The 16,592-nt window shown below is 39.2% G+C and overlaps 1 protein-coding gene across 1 annotated transcript in view; it reads left to right on the forward strand.

Annotated features, from left to right (window-relative positions):
- ITGB6 (integrin subunit beta 6) overlaps positions 1-8,695 on the forward strand; it is a 35,853-nt gene extending 27,158 nt beyond the window's left edge. The window contains exons 14-16 of the mRNA XM_027810806.2: positions 657-776; positions 2,935-3,101; positions 4,977-8,695. Coding sequence (XP_027666607.1) covers positions 657-776; positions 2,935-3,101; positions 4,977-5,078 — 389 coding nt within the window. The 3' untranslated portion in view covers positions 5,079-8,695. The remainder of the gene's footprint in view (positions 1-656; positions 777-2,934; positions 3,102-4,976) is intronic.
- The last annotated feature ends 7,897 nt before the right edge of the window (positions 8,696-16,592 follow it).

Genomic DNA, 16,592 nt, shown 5'->3' on the forward strand with positions numbered 1-16,592 from the left:
AAATGGGGGCAGACTGCCATCTCAGGTTACCTTTTATCTGTTTCCCCTAGAATCACATTACAAAGATCCCAGAATCGCAGTTTTCTATTATTATTCTATATTTACTGTTGTGACAGTACTGGACAGATTACTGGACAAGTAATCATTGAGAGGGCTATTGAGGAAGAAATGAATGGCAGCCCATTTAACAGTATCCATTGCTGTTTGATGTACTTATATCTACTTCTGAAACATAATCTAGACATGGTAGGAGTAGCTGTAGACCAAAGAGAACATACTGTTCACTTTGTCCTGGAATTAGGGACTATTACATTTCCTAGACAGCTGGTGGTTAAGCATTGTGGAAGCACTTCCAATTTGTTGAAATTCACAGCATGCTAGATTAATAAGGTGCACTAGGTCGTCAGTGCAGACTGACAGCACCTGGATCAGTTCTTTGGAAATACAAGTGAAAAATCAGAAACAAAACAAAGCTTGGGTTGGAAGAAAAGTTGTTTAACTTTAGTAGAAATTCTGAAGGTAACTCTGCTTTTGTCTTTCACTCCTTACCGTCCACAGGCAAGGCTGTGACAAACACGATGCCAGCAGTCTCTCTTGATATTACATGTTAAATTTCATTCGATCTGATGAGTGACTTTTTTCCCCTCCCTCTGCAGATTATTCAGAGGAAAAATCCATTCCCTGCTCTTTGCAGGGGGAAAATGAATGTATAACCACATTTCTACTGGCTGTGGATGAACAGGGAAGGACAGTCATTCATAGCATAGAACAGAAGGGTAAGCAGCGAATATTGCTTTTTCTGTGTGAAACCTGATTTAAAGACACAGGCAGGCTGAGCTACCCAGCAGCTGAGCTCTTTTAAGCAGCACTGCACCTCCTTGTGTTTACAGCTCTCCTCTGCTCAGCCAAAAAAGCACCTCCTCAAGTCCTTATTTGATGTGGTAATAAAATAAATACTTGCCCTTTCGTGAAAGATGGGCAGAATGATTCCTGGGCGGCAAGAGTAAGTTAATTTTTCTAAAGCCCTGTGCAATTCTAAGATGATGATACCAAATGTCATTTGTATTATATGAGAAAGCTAGAATTCACTTTGTAATTACATATATTCCATAGATGGACACATATCCAAAAGACTGCCTGATTGGGTATACCTGATGAAATTCTAAAATTTATTTATAATTACATTTAATGTTGCAGCATCATTAAGTTTTGGTATTCAACAGATCACTTTATATCCTTTCATTTAACATCACTTCTTTATTTACTGTTGTTTCACTACTGATTTTTCATTAAACCTCCTAATCATATGGGACAGGAGGGAACACAGACACAACTTCTCAGCTGCCAAACAGTTTAGTTTCCAGGCAATACAGATCCCACCCCACTCCCCTTATTTTTTTTTACATACTCAGCTTCTCAGTGCTAAATATTAGTTATGTTTTTGGGAAAGCCATGCAGATTTGGAACCACATTTGGTTGGCACAAATGGTGGCTTTTTAAGCCTTTGCGTAGCTTTTCTCTAGCATACATGTGAGAAAGAAAGTGATTTCACAGTGCAAAAAAGCAGCTTCTACCATAAGAATGGTAGGCTGGTTTTGTATGGGTTATTATTAAAGGTGGTTGTAACAAAGCTTAGTACTAAAGCAGCACATCCCTTTGTAAACTACACCCTTAAGACTAAAGGACTTAAGGGTAAGATTTTCGCTTTATTAAATACATTTACCATGTATTTTAAGTAGATCTGGGGGCGGGGGGAAGTGAAAGAAATATCTTAGGGAAGGCACAGTTCATTAAATGCTGTGTAGTGGCCCTCCCACAGCTCTGCAATAACCAGTTTCTCTGTCATCTGCTGCTCTGCTCCTGGGCCTGGAAACTTGTGCTGTGGCAGCTGCGACGCATGTGAATGTGAACTGAGAAGAGACCTCCAGAAAGGCTCTAGAAATTTATTTCATTTATGGAACTGGAGTCAAGATGGCACCAGTAGCCAGAGCATTAACCAGAGCTCAAACCAGACTCCTCAGAATTAGTGAAGCGATGACATCATGCAAAAAAGCAATGTGAAACCATTTGGCTTACAGTCATGTAAACCAAATAAGACTTAAATGAATTTTTCAATGTCCTTAAACCATGGTTCAGCAGAAAAATTTGTAAAATAGTAGTGTTCACCAACTTCCATCAGCAATACTTTTTAATATAAAAGTAATCAATTTTCCATGTGTTTTGGCAAAGCAAAAACTTGAATTTTAATTTTGACTTTCTGTAATATTGTATGATAAAATTTATTGCCAAACTTGAAATGCCGAATTCATTCAGACTGTTCAGTCCAATGTTTTCAGCCAGTCTAATGGATTTTTCCCTCATTGTTTTCATGAGTAAAATGCAGTTTCCTCTGTTTTCTCAATATCATTGGTGACTTCACCTTGATATAAATCTCATTACACTAAATATTAGTTAATTGAAGTAGAGTTTCAGCCATTACATTGTGAAATTCATACTCTAGTTAACTCAGCCCTGTTCTTCTAGAGTTATATTGACATAGATCTTAAAATAATTTTCTAACATTTCAGAATATGGGTCTCCAACAGCTGCTAACCAACATAGTAAAAGGCCAGTGGAAAAAGTTAGCAATTCATTTGTTTATCCTTTGTCCTGGTTTTGGCTGGGATAGAGTTAATTTTCTTCCTAGTAGCTGGTATAATGCTGTGTTTCGGATTTAGGATGACATACCTTATTATTAATATTTAATGCAATATTTTTCAGCCAGTTCCACAAGCTCTTGAGCAAGCTAGCAGGAGGAAAATAACATGGAATTGAAAGAAAAGTCATGCACAACTCGCAGCAAATAAGAAGCCCAGCATGCCTCTTGGCTGTTCTTAATTGTCTAAAAATGTATTGATTGGATATCCACAGTCATAATTGGTTTTGTCTCCACAGATTGCCCACAGCTTCCAAATATCCCAATGATAATGGTGGGTGTCACCCTTGCTATCCTTCTCATTGGCATTGTTTTACTTTGTATATGGAAATTATTGGTGTCAGTTCAAGACCGAAAAGAGGTGGCCAAGTTTGAAGCAGAAAAATCAAAAGTTAAATGGCAGACGGTATGTTAAATGTATTGATTTATATTTATATGAGGTTCTTTAATTTGGTTGCATGATCCACAATTGCCTTCAAAATTCTGTGTCTTGGTTTTGTTCTTTTATGTTGATAGATTTTGCTGGTAGGTTTTCACTACATTTATTAGTCTGTAAAGTAAAATTGCAATTTTTTAGGGATGAGAAATAGTTAGGAGTTCCATCTCCTGGTTTAAGTTCTTCCACATGTAAAAGCATGCAGAAAACATCTTTTTTATTTGTCATTTTTAATTAGTACCTTGCCTTTGATTAATCTTAGCAAAGTTGTTCGCTGCCCATGTAATTATCAGAGGTGTACCCATCTGCCCAGAAACAGAGCCTGTTCTAGGAAAGAGAGATTATTGATGGCCTCCGTCATGATGAGAGCCCACTCACGCAGACGAGCAATGAATGTAAGCTGTCCAAAATGTAGGTGAAAGGACGGGGAAATTCAGGCTTTCTTGTCTGTGTGGACATCTAAGGCAAGCTTATACCACATGTTCCCTTTTCTTCTTTCCTTTCTGCCCTTGACTTTTTTGCTTTTCTGCAAAAACTTTCAGACTTCTGAGGTTCTTTGGAAAAACAGTATGTTGAGTAAGCGTTTCTGGTGGGTGTCAGGAGGATGGGCGATACGCTGCCATTCACCCAGCTCTGCATCTTGTACAGAGCCCTGTGATTGCAGCATTTCTGCAAGAATGGACACTGCTGGCCTTTCAGCTTTTGAGATGGGAAAAATCAGTTACTTACAGGCAAGGCTACTTGAGAATGTTTTCTTAATCCTTCGGGAAAGCTACCTATAGTAAGAGGGAAGGGAAGGATACACTTGATTGAAGCATTTTAATATTGTGTCACAAGAGAAAATGATAGGAAGTGAACGATGAGAGGCTAGGATTAAAAGCCCAGGTGGATTTGCCCTTCTCCCAATGGTGGTAGTCTGTGTGGCTCAAGCAAGAGGACCATGACAAGTCACACTTCACTGCTAAGACACTGTCTGTGCTTCTAGAATGGTCCAGCCACCACATTTGATACACAAAGTGTATTGGACGTATTTGATAAAGCATAGTTTGATGATGTGCATTACTTTAATCCGGGAGACATGCAAAGGGAAGCATGGTCCTGACCCTGGACTGGTTTGTGCCACCTCATATAGACCAGCCTGAATTTCAGTGGCTTGGAACACAAGTGAGCTGCTGCAGGCTGTTCTAAAATGATCAAAGTTTCGAAATTACTTCTGTACAAAGAATAGACCGGAAGTCCTCCCTAGGGAAAAGAAACAGCAGGAGGAGGGTGTGTTACTGGTCTATAAAATGATGACTAGGGAAATTGAAGACGGGATGTTTGTTCACTGATTTTTCCCATACAAGCCTGGTGAGATAGCAGGCTCCAAAGAAGCCTAAAGACACTGTTACACAACACCTGCTTAGGGCATCCTACTTATTTCCAAAGATATTCTCAATGATAAAAGTTTGCATGGATTCAAAATGTCTATAGACAAATCCACAGGAGGAGGACATCCCCTCTGACCCAGGAGGTTTGTGAAATGTGCGTCAGCTTTTCCATGGGCAGCCAGCATCGCCCACTGTTGGGAGCACATTGCTGGGCCAGGCAGATGCCTGGCCCGAGTTTCTCCTGGAGTACTAATCATCATCTTCTGCACGCTGGGAAGCAGAGCGGTACTAGCTGATGCATGTACGACCTGCATCATAACACTGGGTCAGGAATCATGGACCAAAACGGTCCCTTTGTTGAAGAGGTACGCTCAAGGCAGTGGTGTGCAGGTAGGTCTGCTTGCAGCTGAAGCAATGGCAAGTTGAGTTAAACATTGCATGACTGGCATTTCTTCTGTTTTTTTGTGTTTTTTAGGAAACAAATCCACTGTACAGAGGCTCAACAAGCACTTTTAAAAATGTAACTTACAAGAACCAAGAAAAGCAAAAAGGGGCCATGGCTGCAGATTTCTCTTAGCACCTCTGACACAACAAGCTTGATTTTACTGGCAGGAAATCTAAAACCACTTGTTTCTTCTCAGCTGATTATGCAATATTTGTTTGCACGTTGCAGCGGTATAATTATTCTGTTAGAGAAAATATATTTTGTGTTGGGAGAACTATAGGTAACATATTCGTGGTAAAGGTTAGTAGAAATATTTAAAAAACCAGCCTTTAATATTAATAGCCCCTGTCTTAAAAAAAATAGCATCACAAGTATTTTTCATTTTCTCATTAATACTGAGGATTAAAAATTACCATATATAAGTCTATTTTTGTGAAATTAGTTATATACAATGATCTGTGTACTACTTTGCTCACAGGTGCAATCCCATATATTTGTGTTTAGGAATGTCTTTGTACCAGTCTATCTGGTGGCTTGCTTTAAATTTAGAAAGAGAATTTTTTCATCAATGCTGCTTAAACTACTGGGGTTAGAGGTTCCTCACACCACCTGTGTGACTGAATAGTTTTTAATCAGAAACGAGTAGTGTAATTGCCTATCTTCTGTGTATCTAATGTATATGGATACATCCCCCCTCTAATTCTTATTTCTTGTCCTGTTTAACTCTTTCCTTGCCCTTGTTGCTGTTTGATGTTCTTTAAGAACCCAGTCCCTGGGGTTATCTCAGGGAAAGCTAAATCAAGCCCTTATTCACTTGCAGAGTTGTTTTTTGTTCCAGGCATAGACTGCTTTTTTTTTTTTTTTTCCTTTTCTTTTTCCTCTCCCTTCTTTCCTTTAAATTCTAGTAGAAAGGATCCAGAGCTAAAGAGAAATATTTTTAACTTAGAGACCCCGGTAGAGAAACTTTAAACCAGATTACTAGAACTCCATTTCACCATTTACATACTATTTAGGCACTCAAAATAAACCTCACATGCTGGACCATTACATGAACAGTTGCAGAAGCCCTTTGGAAGCAGGAAAAGTTCACACACAAAGGCTCAGTATCACACACAAAGACAGTACTCTTTTGGTGATATATCCAAAATTGTGAGGTTCTTTCAATACCCAGTAGCCAAGCCATTTATTCATGTATGAAATAATGTATTCATCTTTTTGGGGCTGTTGGGTGGCATTTTTTTTTTTTCAAACTAAGCGACATATAGGTCTATGGATTCCACTTCATATTGATTTCCATGAAATTAATGAGGATTTTTAAACCTCAGTTTTAGCTAGTTACTAATGACTTCCCACAAATTCTTAAAATGCAGTGTTGTTATCATGCATAGCACTAGGGAAAAAAAGCCCCAATAAAATCAGCTAAGATGCTGGCATAAATAATTACTACATTGAGCTATTTTAAGCTAACAATAACATACTTCACTTTTTAATATCACTTTTCCTCTGCAATTTTAGTACTCTGGAACAGATGGTCAAAATGTACATATGAATATACTTACAAAAAAGACTTAGAAATCAAAGATACATTGACACAGCTACAGACAAACGATGACATACATTCCCTATGGTAAATCACATATTTGGTCTAAAAAAACTTGATGGAAATTTTGTAATAAATATTTACAAAGTCTGTGCAACTTCAGTCTCTATATCCTCTACAATTCCTGGATGTGAGACTGATATATTAGCTAGCTCTGACCCATGCCTGTTTTAGGGCTTGATCCAAAGCCTACTGGAGTTAATGGCTACTGATGAGGATCTAGTTTCAGTGAAACTATTAGTTTTGGTTTACAAAGATTGTTTTGTTTAAACAAACCGGCTAATACTGTCTATTAGTGGCTTAGAACCTATAGCATATATTTCTGTGCAAAGATAAATAAACAGTATCAGATGCCTTTGGAAAGAAGGTGAAGCTATAACCACATATTAAATACAGAATTATTGCAGTGTGAAGGAACTGATGGCTGTCAGTAAACTGGAACAGATTAATTATAGGTTCACATCTGTACTCTTCAGTATTCCTGCATATCTCATAGTGGAAAAAGTGCACAAAGGCTTGCATCTGTGACTCTTCCAACCACTAGACCCCCACAGATGTCAGTGCAAGTTACACATGGGACCAAATCCAGTTTCCCTGACACATGGATAAAGACACAGGAGGCAAAGCTGGCCCCTGGATTCTGTCTCAGATTGCACTTGGGTCAGGATTACCTAAGGAACTAGGGAAATCTGGATTTAGCCCATGTAAATTATCTGTTACTCTCTTGTTTTTCATGTAGAAGTCATCAAATGACAAACTTTCTCTGAAAGAAATTAAAATACTTTTATTACTTTTAAAGTAATAAAAATCTATACTGTTTATTAAATACCTTTTAAGGTCTGTTTCTGAGAAGGCTGATTCTGCTACTCAGTATTAGGGTTGAAAGCCCTTCTTCTGTAGGTCACCCATTTCAACATTGAAATACATTTTGATATTCAAATGTTGCTAACAAAGTGGTGTTCACACTTCATATCAAATACTTGGTGGTCTACATTCCCTGTTCCTAGGGGAGACTTCATTTCACAAAGCTGCTTGCTCTCTTCCCATCACTTGCCTCTTCTGATCATCAGCAAAAATCCAATTGTAGACAATGTATGTAGACAACGTTTACAGTCCAATCACTCCTCCTAGCAATCTCTCTCCAAATTATCAAAGATGTACAGAAATCAGGCAGAATGTTTTGCAATTTCCCCACTGTCACTGACTGTACTATAAATGTTTTGTGCACCTTCAAAATCACCAGGGTGGAAATCACTCAAAGAATTAAGAATTCAAGCCAGGAGAGAAAACACAAGGGCTTGGTGAGGAAGGTGCCTGTTATTGAGGGGTGTCAAAGAACTAGACTCGTTCATACAAGCCATCCTTTTAACAGCATTAATTTAGATCATAGATTTTGACTAAACCCCCAGATTTTCAGAACTTTTAAGACCTTACTTGGCATTCACTTAGAAGGAAGAGTGGTGGTCATCTTTTTTTAACTATATTATTTTTATCTTGTAGCATTTGTACCAAAGTTCATATTTTTCTTTTTTTTTTTTTTATTTTTTCCTCCACCAAATTATGAGTGGGTTTGTGTGTGGTAAGTGGGATTAAAAAGTGTTTCTGCTGTTTTCATGAGCATTGTTTTGACCTGAGGCTGGACCTTGAGAATGGCCAAAACTTTTTTTTTTTTTTAAATAGTAATACTTCTATTCACTGAATAGAATTTACTGAATGAATAAAAGAATAATCATTAGCAATTTTATGGTATTTGTGTTTCTTCTACACCCTGTAGAATGGTAATTTCAGTAATGTATGTTAAATGGATAATTTTTAATTTGATTTATAAAAGTTGCATGTTAACCTGTATTGTATATGTCCAGATTGCATTCAACTTCTTTTTGTAAAATAACTAGTGGGTAATGAGTCTGGGATACAAGACTCAGATGTCAAGTGCAATACTCTCCATGTCTTGTCTGCCTTTATACAAAGGTTCAAGTTTGTTTTGCAGTGGGCATAAGGGAGTTATTGCCCCACAAAACTTAACACGCACAATCTAAAAGAAAAAAAAAAAAAGACTATTTTTATTTTAGTCTGTTGAAGGAAACAGGTAAATGCCTCAACTTGTTTCTGTTAAAAAGGAGTTATTTAACCTTGAATAAAGATTGTAAAACTGAATGCATTTTTAATGTACTTTTGTTGTTCTTTCTTCATTCTCCATTTCTGCATGTGTCTTTATTAGTGTTCTCACATGATTTGATGAACCTTGTCAAAGTTCTCACGCCTGGGTGTACCCTAGAGTTTGTTTTATAACTCCTCTCCCCCCTTTTTTAAGACAGCTCATGTGATTTAATATCTGGATTTTCTTCTACTTGTGATCCTTTTACTTTTCAAGGAAATGAGTTAACGGATGAATGCTGTTCGCAACCTATTTCTGGAACTCTGATTGATTACATATGGTGTTCTTTTGTACAGTGATCCCTAAATTGCACAACTTGCTTAAAGCTAAAGATCCATCCACTCCGTAAGTGTAACAGCAGTAATATCTTTTTGGAACTACACGGCATGGTGCATATTTTTTGTTTAATCTCATGAATCCTCTTTTTCGGCTAATGAAAAGCTGTGTGTTTTGATGTCTGCTAATTTCCTGCTCTGAGGAAGAGAACATTCCTCTGCACCCCTGACAGAACTGTAAAGTGTGTTGTACTCTCCAGGCACACAGGAAGATCATGTTCTCTTGCCTTTCCCAGTGGATCGTGAAAACTGAAACCGATGCAATTGCATAATGTATACTTCTGGCGTGTAACTTAGAATGTATTCTACCCCCAAAAGTCTATACTTTTTGGGGGGTTGTTTGCTTTTAGGAATGGTTCGTGCTTAGAAGCTTTTCTTCTGTTTTTTCACTGACTGATATATATAAATATATATATATATAAGCTAATACTGACAGATAGCAACAGAAGCACAGCAATGATGACAGGTAGAGTAGGTAAATATAAAGGCTTTGGCTTTTCAGAGATCTTGGTAGATGAGAACTGTGTTTCTTGAAGGTGGCCCGTCCTCTCTCTTCTACCAGTCATCACACAAAGGCAGACTGAGAACCAAAACCTGATTTCCACTGCAACCTCTCCCCTCCTCATGCTATTTACACTACAATTTTAGATGTATTTTTAATCAAGTCAGACAACTTTAAATTGTTTCAAGACATTTCTGTATTCAGATAGATAAAGTTCTGAAGGCAGGACATATTTTTTTAAAAGCCATTTTTCCACATAGTTAACTTTTATCAGCAGTGGGTTTTTTCATTACTTTTTCCACATTTAGAATAGTAGGAGTGTAAACAAAACCAAGGCCTTAATGTATGAAGAAACAGGAAATTTCTACTTAGTGTTGAGCAGTTAGGCATTACCTGTGTTTGAAAAAGTGTGTACCATCAACTTCAGGTGAATAACCCTAGATAAAAGGCAAATTGTACCTCCTGTTGATCTTCTTAAGTGAGAGGTTAAAACTTGCTTTCTCTGAAACTCTCAACTGACTTAAAAATCAGGCCTATAATTATAGCATACTTACCATGTAACAAACCCACAGTTGCTTCTATTTTAGGTTACAGTAGATTTGAAAAAGGACAGATTAAAAAAAAAAAAAAAAGAAAGAAAGAAATGAAAAATAACAAAAACGACTCACCCCAAACCAAGCAGGGAAACCAAAACCAAACCAAACCAAAAAATTCCCAATAGTCTCAAAGAGAAAATAAGCCTGAAAATATATCAAACCAGGAAAAGAACAGTTCAGGCAGAGTCCTAGAAATTGTTAAACTCCATTAATTGTTACAAAAACTTTGACACGCTTCCCTACAACCAGTGTTTGCAGGGAGAGAAAGTCCTCTGTGCTAATATGACATGAGCCAACACACAAGGTGACAATCCAACGAACCAGAGTCACGCAAGAGAATTTGACTTTTTACAGATACAGTGGTCTGTACCTCTCATATTCATCCTAGAGTGCATGCAGCTGCTGCTTCAAGCTGTGTGAGACAGCAGCTGCCAGAAACCAGTTCAGCATCTCCCTCCCACAGACCACAGGTTTTGGATTCCCATTCTGATGCTCTCTGAATGGGGCAGATGCAGAGCTTTACCAGAGAGAGGGGCTTCTCACTGAACATAGGATTTTCTGCGGGTGGTTAGCCAGCATCCCAAAGGGCCTGTGGAAAGCCCGTACCTTAAGGTTTGTCTGCTAGCAGCATTCAGGAAATTAATTCCAAAACACATTGAGGAATTTATTGTGGGCTGGATAATCCACATGAAAACTGTGTAGACAACATGCACTTGAATTGGACTGGTCTTAATCTTTATTCCAAAGTAAGGACAAGAGTGACTGAACACGTTTAATTCAGTTTGTGATTTGCTGTACAGTCACTGATTGAGTTAACCAATTTAGATTAAATTTTGAGTTATTCCATGTTGAGATTTGAAGGACATAAAGGAGGAGAAAGACAAATAGCTGGGAATTTTCCTGCCTTTCTCCATATCAAAGGCCAAGATACCTGGCCTGACTGGTTTAATACTTGATGGCAAGTTGTTCCCACTGGTTAGAAAGTCATTATAGCCTTTCAGTGACTCAGAGTCAGAGTACCTACTCTGCTGCAATTAAAGCATTTAAATTTTTTGACTGCACATTTGCATCTGATGATAAACTCAGCCTCGTGATAGTAAACATAATTTCCCTGCAGAGAAATGATGCTATGCTCGCAAACGTGTCTAGCTCTTTCAAAGGAACAGTCCACCAGCAAACATTATTCTCCTACCTGAAATGAGCAGTGACTATAGAGGTCACTGGGTTTTATCAATCTAATTTCATTTCTTGTGCCTGTTAACATATTTTCATTTGAGGCATGGAAGGATGGGAAAGAAAATTACTTTTGATTTTTCTATTGTCTTGCCAGCATAAAATTCAGAGAAGGGAGCAGAAATTTTAACAAATTGTTCCCTAGCACCTACCCGTATGTATGTGGATATGTAATACAATATAATATGGTATAATATATATTATATGTAATAAATAATATATAAAATCATAACACCATTATATAAGTAATGAAGACAGATTCTACCACTGTGTGAAGCCAGTGGAAGCTCTGGCTTCCAGACTCTTAAATCCTGGTTCTTAAATCCTCAGATATGAGACTGACTGCATATGTGATTTATGACAAAAAAAAACATTGAAGATTAAAAAAATAGATGTCTCTGCATTTTTACTGAATACAAAGTAAGGTATCTAATGCAAAAATTATTCCACCTGAGGAGAAATTGGTTAAAGGAAAGCGGCAAAGGAAAATTGCTTTGGGTGTCTCTGTTTACGTATTTTCTAATGAGCACAGTAAATGCTTCCATTAGCTGTAGGATTTCTGAGTCTAAATGTGTACACACGGCTGGAGAAACAGATCAGCTCTTCCAAGAAGGAGTGTACAAGGTGCAAAGGCACACCCTCTCCCAACCTGTGAAGTCATGTCAGCACTGTGTACACATTATGCCCTAGAATTTCTGCAGGCGTTCTTGTTCTGAGTGTTACACCCAGGCAAGTTTTTTTTCCCCAAGTAGATTGAAGGTATGTTGTTGGAGGTTGTCTGTCCTTCCTAAGTTGTCCTTCTTAGTCTCTTAGTAAATGACAAAGCCCAACCTTTACTTCTGCTCACTGTAGTTTACACCAAAGCCACGGACACACTCCTGTTTCAGATGGCATTAAATCAGCAGGAGGCACAGTTGGGACCCTGGCGAGAGGTGTTTTGATGGTGGCTGCTGGAGACCAGCATCTGCAGGCTGGGACTCCTGCTGTCCTGCCTTGCAGCTCTGCAGCCACCCTGCCAGCGCTGCTGGCAGGGCAGCATGGGCATGCAGGCACGGGGGGAACACACTCGCTGATGGACTGGTGCCTGAAAGCATCAGTTTTCCTGGAGCTGATGAAAAGTGTCCTTGATGCTTCACTGTCAGAATCAATGTCCACTCTCATTTTTTATAGTGGAACCTGTTTATTCCCTGTTACCCTGATTTACGAAGCTTCATCCTGATAAAATGAAAAGGAGTTGTGTTTAAGGTATTGGTTAGGACAGGGTGGAAGACACATCTGCCCAAATAAATGAGGAATGGTTTTGCCTAGAAGCCTGTTTGCATATGATTAAGAAGCACAGAGAAAACTATTGGTCTCTCAGGTGCATTTAAAAAATGAAAAAAAAAAAAAAAAAGGTGAAAGTTTTATGGGATTTATATTTATTCTAAAATGTCTGTTAAGCAATTAAAGGATGGCTTTATTGGTTTGTTGATCACAGTATGTGTGATTGCTGGTATTGAGTACAATGAGTCATAGGTTTGTTTAGTAAACAAGTCTACAGTCTAATATTAATAGCTTTTCTTGGGAAATCACTAACTACTCTTTCGTAGCAAATCTTTGCAAAAATTGTCTTATTCTACTATTGATTTCACTATAATAGTACTAATAATGGAAGGCTCCCTTGATGGCAGCCATGTATGTTTTAAACATGCTGACCCTAGGTTAACGAAGTCCTGATGTGTCTCAGTTACCTCATAGATGCCAGTAAGCATATATAAAGGTTTGAAGTCATTACAAGCACCTAAATGCTTAAAATTTAAGCAACAAATTAGCTTCTTTGCCAGAGTTGAAAATTTAAGCTAAGCACTGAGATCAGTTATGTGACAAATTCTTGAAATGCTTTAACCAGTGGATCAGATGTATGTTATGGCTCTGAGCTCCGTAAACCTGCACTAGCTAACGGGGACTTTGGAAAGTACCTCGAGGCACAGGCTGTCTAGGCCAACAGACTGAGACGTGGGGTAGCTGTGAGCAGTAACAGTTATAAGCTGCATGAAGATTGCACAAAGTTCTATTGAATATTTTCTCATTGCATGTAATTCCCCTTTTTATGGCACCGGCGTGATTCTGATCCAAAGTCCTGACCTAACACTGGCTTTTCCCAGTTCAGTAAAAGGCAATCAAGGGAAAATCCAAGACTGTTCCCTGCACAACGTGGTAGAGTCCCTCCCCTCAAGGAGTGCAAAAGAGGATGTTCAAAGGGTAAGAGAGTGCCACAGCCACTTCCCTGTTCTCTTCATGTTCCCTGTGGTGATGCTGACAGCACGTTTGGGATGCTGCAAAGAGCTCTTTTCACCCTCTATTTTACCCATGTCCTGGCCCCACTGCTGAGAGGCATTTGGAACCGCAGTGTTTATAACTGAGAAGCAAATGTCTATTTGTGCTTTAGCTGCAGGTAGTTAAAGTTATATGAAAGGCTTGGTACTGGTGCGTATGTATTACTGAAATCAGGATTTGCTTAAAAGACTGGAATATGGTAAAAATACAGGTAAGGCAGGCAGCACTGCACTGGGTAAGTGTGGCAAGGGAACCCTCGAGAGAAAAAGACAATGGCAAAAAAATGACTGTTATATGGAAGGATGAATGACATACCAGGTATAGTTGTGCCAAGGATCTCAAAGGGAAAGGATAAGGCAAAGACAGTCTTTGAGAAGCTAACGGGGCTGGGCCAGAGGCCGCTCTGGCCCCACTAGCCAGTTTTGTGTTATTGCAAGTATTGCAGTATTGGGGTTTTTTCCCTTAATGCTACATTGGATGGATTACATGAATGTCTTGTCTGCTACTGGATTTGATACTACTGCCAATCAACAGCCGGTCTGACATGCTAGATTTAGTAAAATTTCTATCCAATATTAAAGCATCTATATTATAACAAACTATTCTAGATTTGTGTCAAGTGAGCATTTACTGGGAAAGGAGCGACAAAGGGCTTGGAAAGGTGAGGATTCAGCACGAGGTGGCCTGTGTGGCACAGCAACAGCCACGTAGGTAGTTTGCTCTCTCCCCCCATGCCCGTGGGGTTCCATGCAGGAACGGCAGCTATGCAGCAGGGGTTTAGAAGCACAAGGTTGTGTCAATGCTCTTGGTGTCACCCTTACAAGGGAGTGTTTCACTTCAGAAAAAGAAGTTGCTAGCCTAAAGCTATGAACAACTAACAAATAAAACTGAGTTACATTTATTAAAAACCCCACGTGCTGACTAGCAAACATTAAACTGGCAGTTTGCAACTGGGGCTTGCAGTTAAGCTGAAAGTGGCCAGTATAAGCTGTCCTGTAGGGCTGTCTTACCCGGTGTGCGCTGATGGGGATCACAACTGCAGAGCCTGGCGGCCACAGCGATTGCCTTGGAGCACGGAAGGATGGAGTAGTGTCACTGAAACACACAGCCAGAGCTGCCAGAAGGAAAAGGGGGTCACTGGGCATGGTTGGGACGTGTCACAGGAGGCAGGGAAGGGGGAAGCTGTGCCTGTAGCTGGGTATAACTGGAGTGGCAGAGCTGATAAATCAGAGTAGATCTGTGTCTGGGGTAAACAGGAAAATTTTTAAGTGAAAGGGAAGATGAATACAAACTTTGCTGACCCAAGATGCCTGGGAGCTGTAATTTTTCAGAGCTGAACTGGATCTAGGATGGTGCCCCTAAAAAAGATGGAATTTTTCGTTGCTGGGCACAACGCAAGCAATGTAGTCCTGCTTTTTCTTCCTAGCTATTCTCATGTTTGGTATTCCCATTCTGGCCGGTAGGGAAAAAAATAAGGCCCACCCTCATACTTCAGATCATGAACAGAAATTACTGCATGAGGAGATGCTGAGCACATGTCACACTAGATCTCTGTGTGCCTTAGAAAAGCAATGGGTTTGTGAGAAAATGGAATTTGTGTGAATTGGATGAGGGCTTGTATTTGTGGATGAGGGCCGCGAATGCACACTGGGTTCCTATCTCTGTGCAGGTCTCATACAGAAGGCTGAGTTAATGTCTAAGCAAAGACAGGGAAGGTATTGAACATCTGTGTAGAGCACCTAAATAGCAAAGGCATATCAGCTCAGACAAGTGTGTGTGTTTGTGTGTGTGTGTGTGTGTATATATATATATATGTCCAAGTATACACAAGAAGTAAAAGAACAGATCATTGGCAGAAAAATTAGGAGAAAAATATTTACAACAAGTGGGTTCCAGACAGAAAATGAAATAAAGGAGCCAAATCACTACCGCAAATGTCTTGAAGGAAGACCGGTAACGCTTTGAACAAACAAACAAATGACTAGAACTGGAAAGTCAGACAACTTACTGTGCAAGATAAACTATATGTCATCAAGTTTACTTCAGAAAATGTTGGCAACCACGTTGGTTTTACAAGCCAGCAAATATGTCTTCTTATTGTAATTAAGTAGGTATAGCTTAGCTATAAATACTCAGGCCAGTGTAACTGCAGCTACTCTAGAAAGGATTTAACAGTTTAGTAAGAACAGAATAGATTAAAGACAATAAAAAACTGTTCAGTCAAAAAGGAAGATCTGAATATCAAAGAAGCAAGGAAAACTACTCAGAATTAATAAGTTGCTAATTTGCATTCAGTACAATATTTTAAAAAGCATGGTTAATAGGTTCATTATTAGGAATCTGTAATCAGAATATCTTTACCTTGATCTTACTGAGATGAGCAGAAAAAGCCACCTGAGGTGGGGCTCTTTCCCACAACCCTGAGCAGCCTCATTTTTGCTCCCTGGCACCTTTATTTTTAAACGTAGTACCACAAACATAATGTCACCTCTCAGTGTGACCCCAAAGCAGGTTCTGGAGCAAGAGTGCCCTTTTCTGGAGCTTAGTGCCCAAAGCAGTGGCCAAACACTTCCGAAGAGATGTAGACAGTTCCAAAGTGGCCAGATTTTCATAAATGGTTCATTAACAAGCTTCTCTCTCAGAATCTGAAATTCTCTGAAAGCTGCAGCTTTCCTGAGAGGTACATTACAGCTCCTGCAGAGTTTACAACCCTTCTGTCTTGCAAAGTCAGGTCCCTTCCAGAACAGCTTGTTCAGCAATGTTTCCTGCTGTTTGTTCTCTGCCAGACATTTTTATCATGTTGAACTGGAGGAACCCCTCCGGTTACCTACTTCATAAGTGTTTGGCTTCACTTCTTCTCAATTCCTTCTTCTACCAAACTACCGGTGGGAAGCTCCCCCCAAGCA

This window comes from Falco cherrug, chromosome 8 (assembly GCF_023634085.1).
Source record: "Falco cherrug isolate bFalChe1 chromosome 8, bFalChe1.pri, whole genome shotgun sequence".
Classification (NCBI taxonomy): Eukaryota; Metazoa; Chordata; class Aves; order Falconiformes; family Falconidae; genus Falco; species Falco cherrug.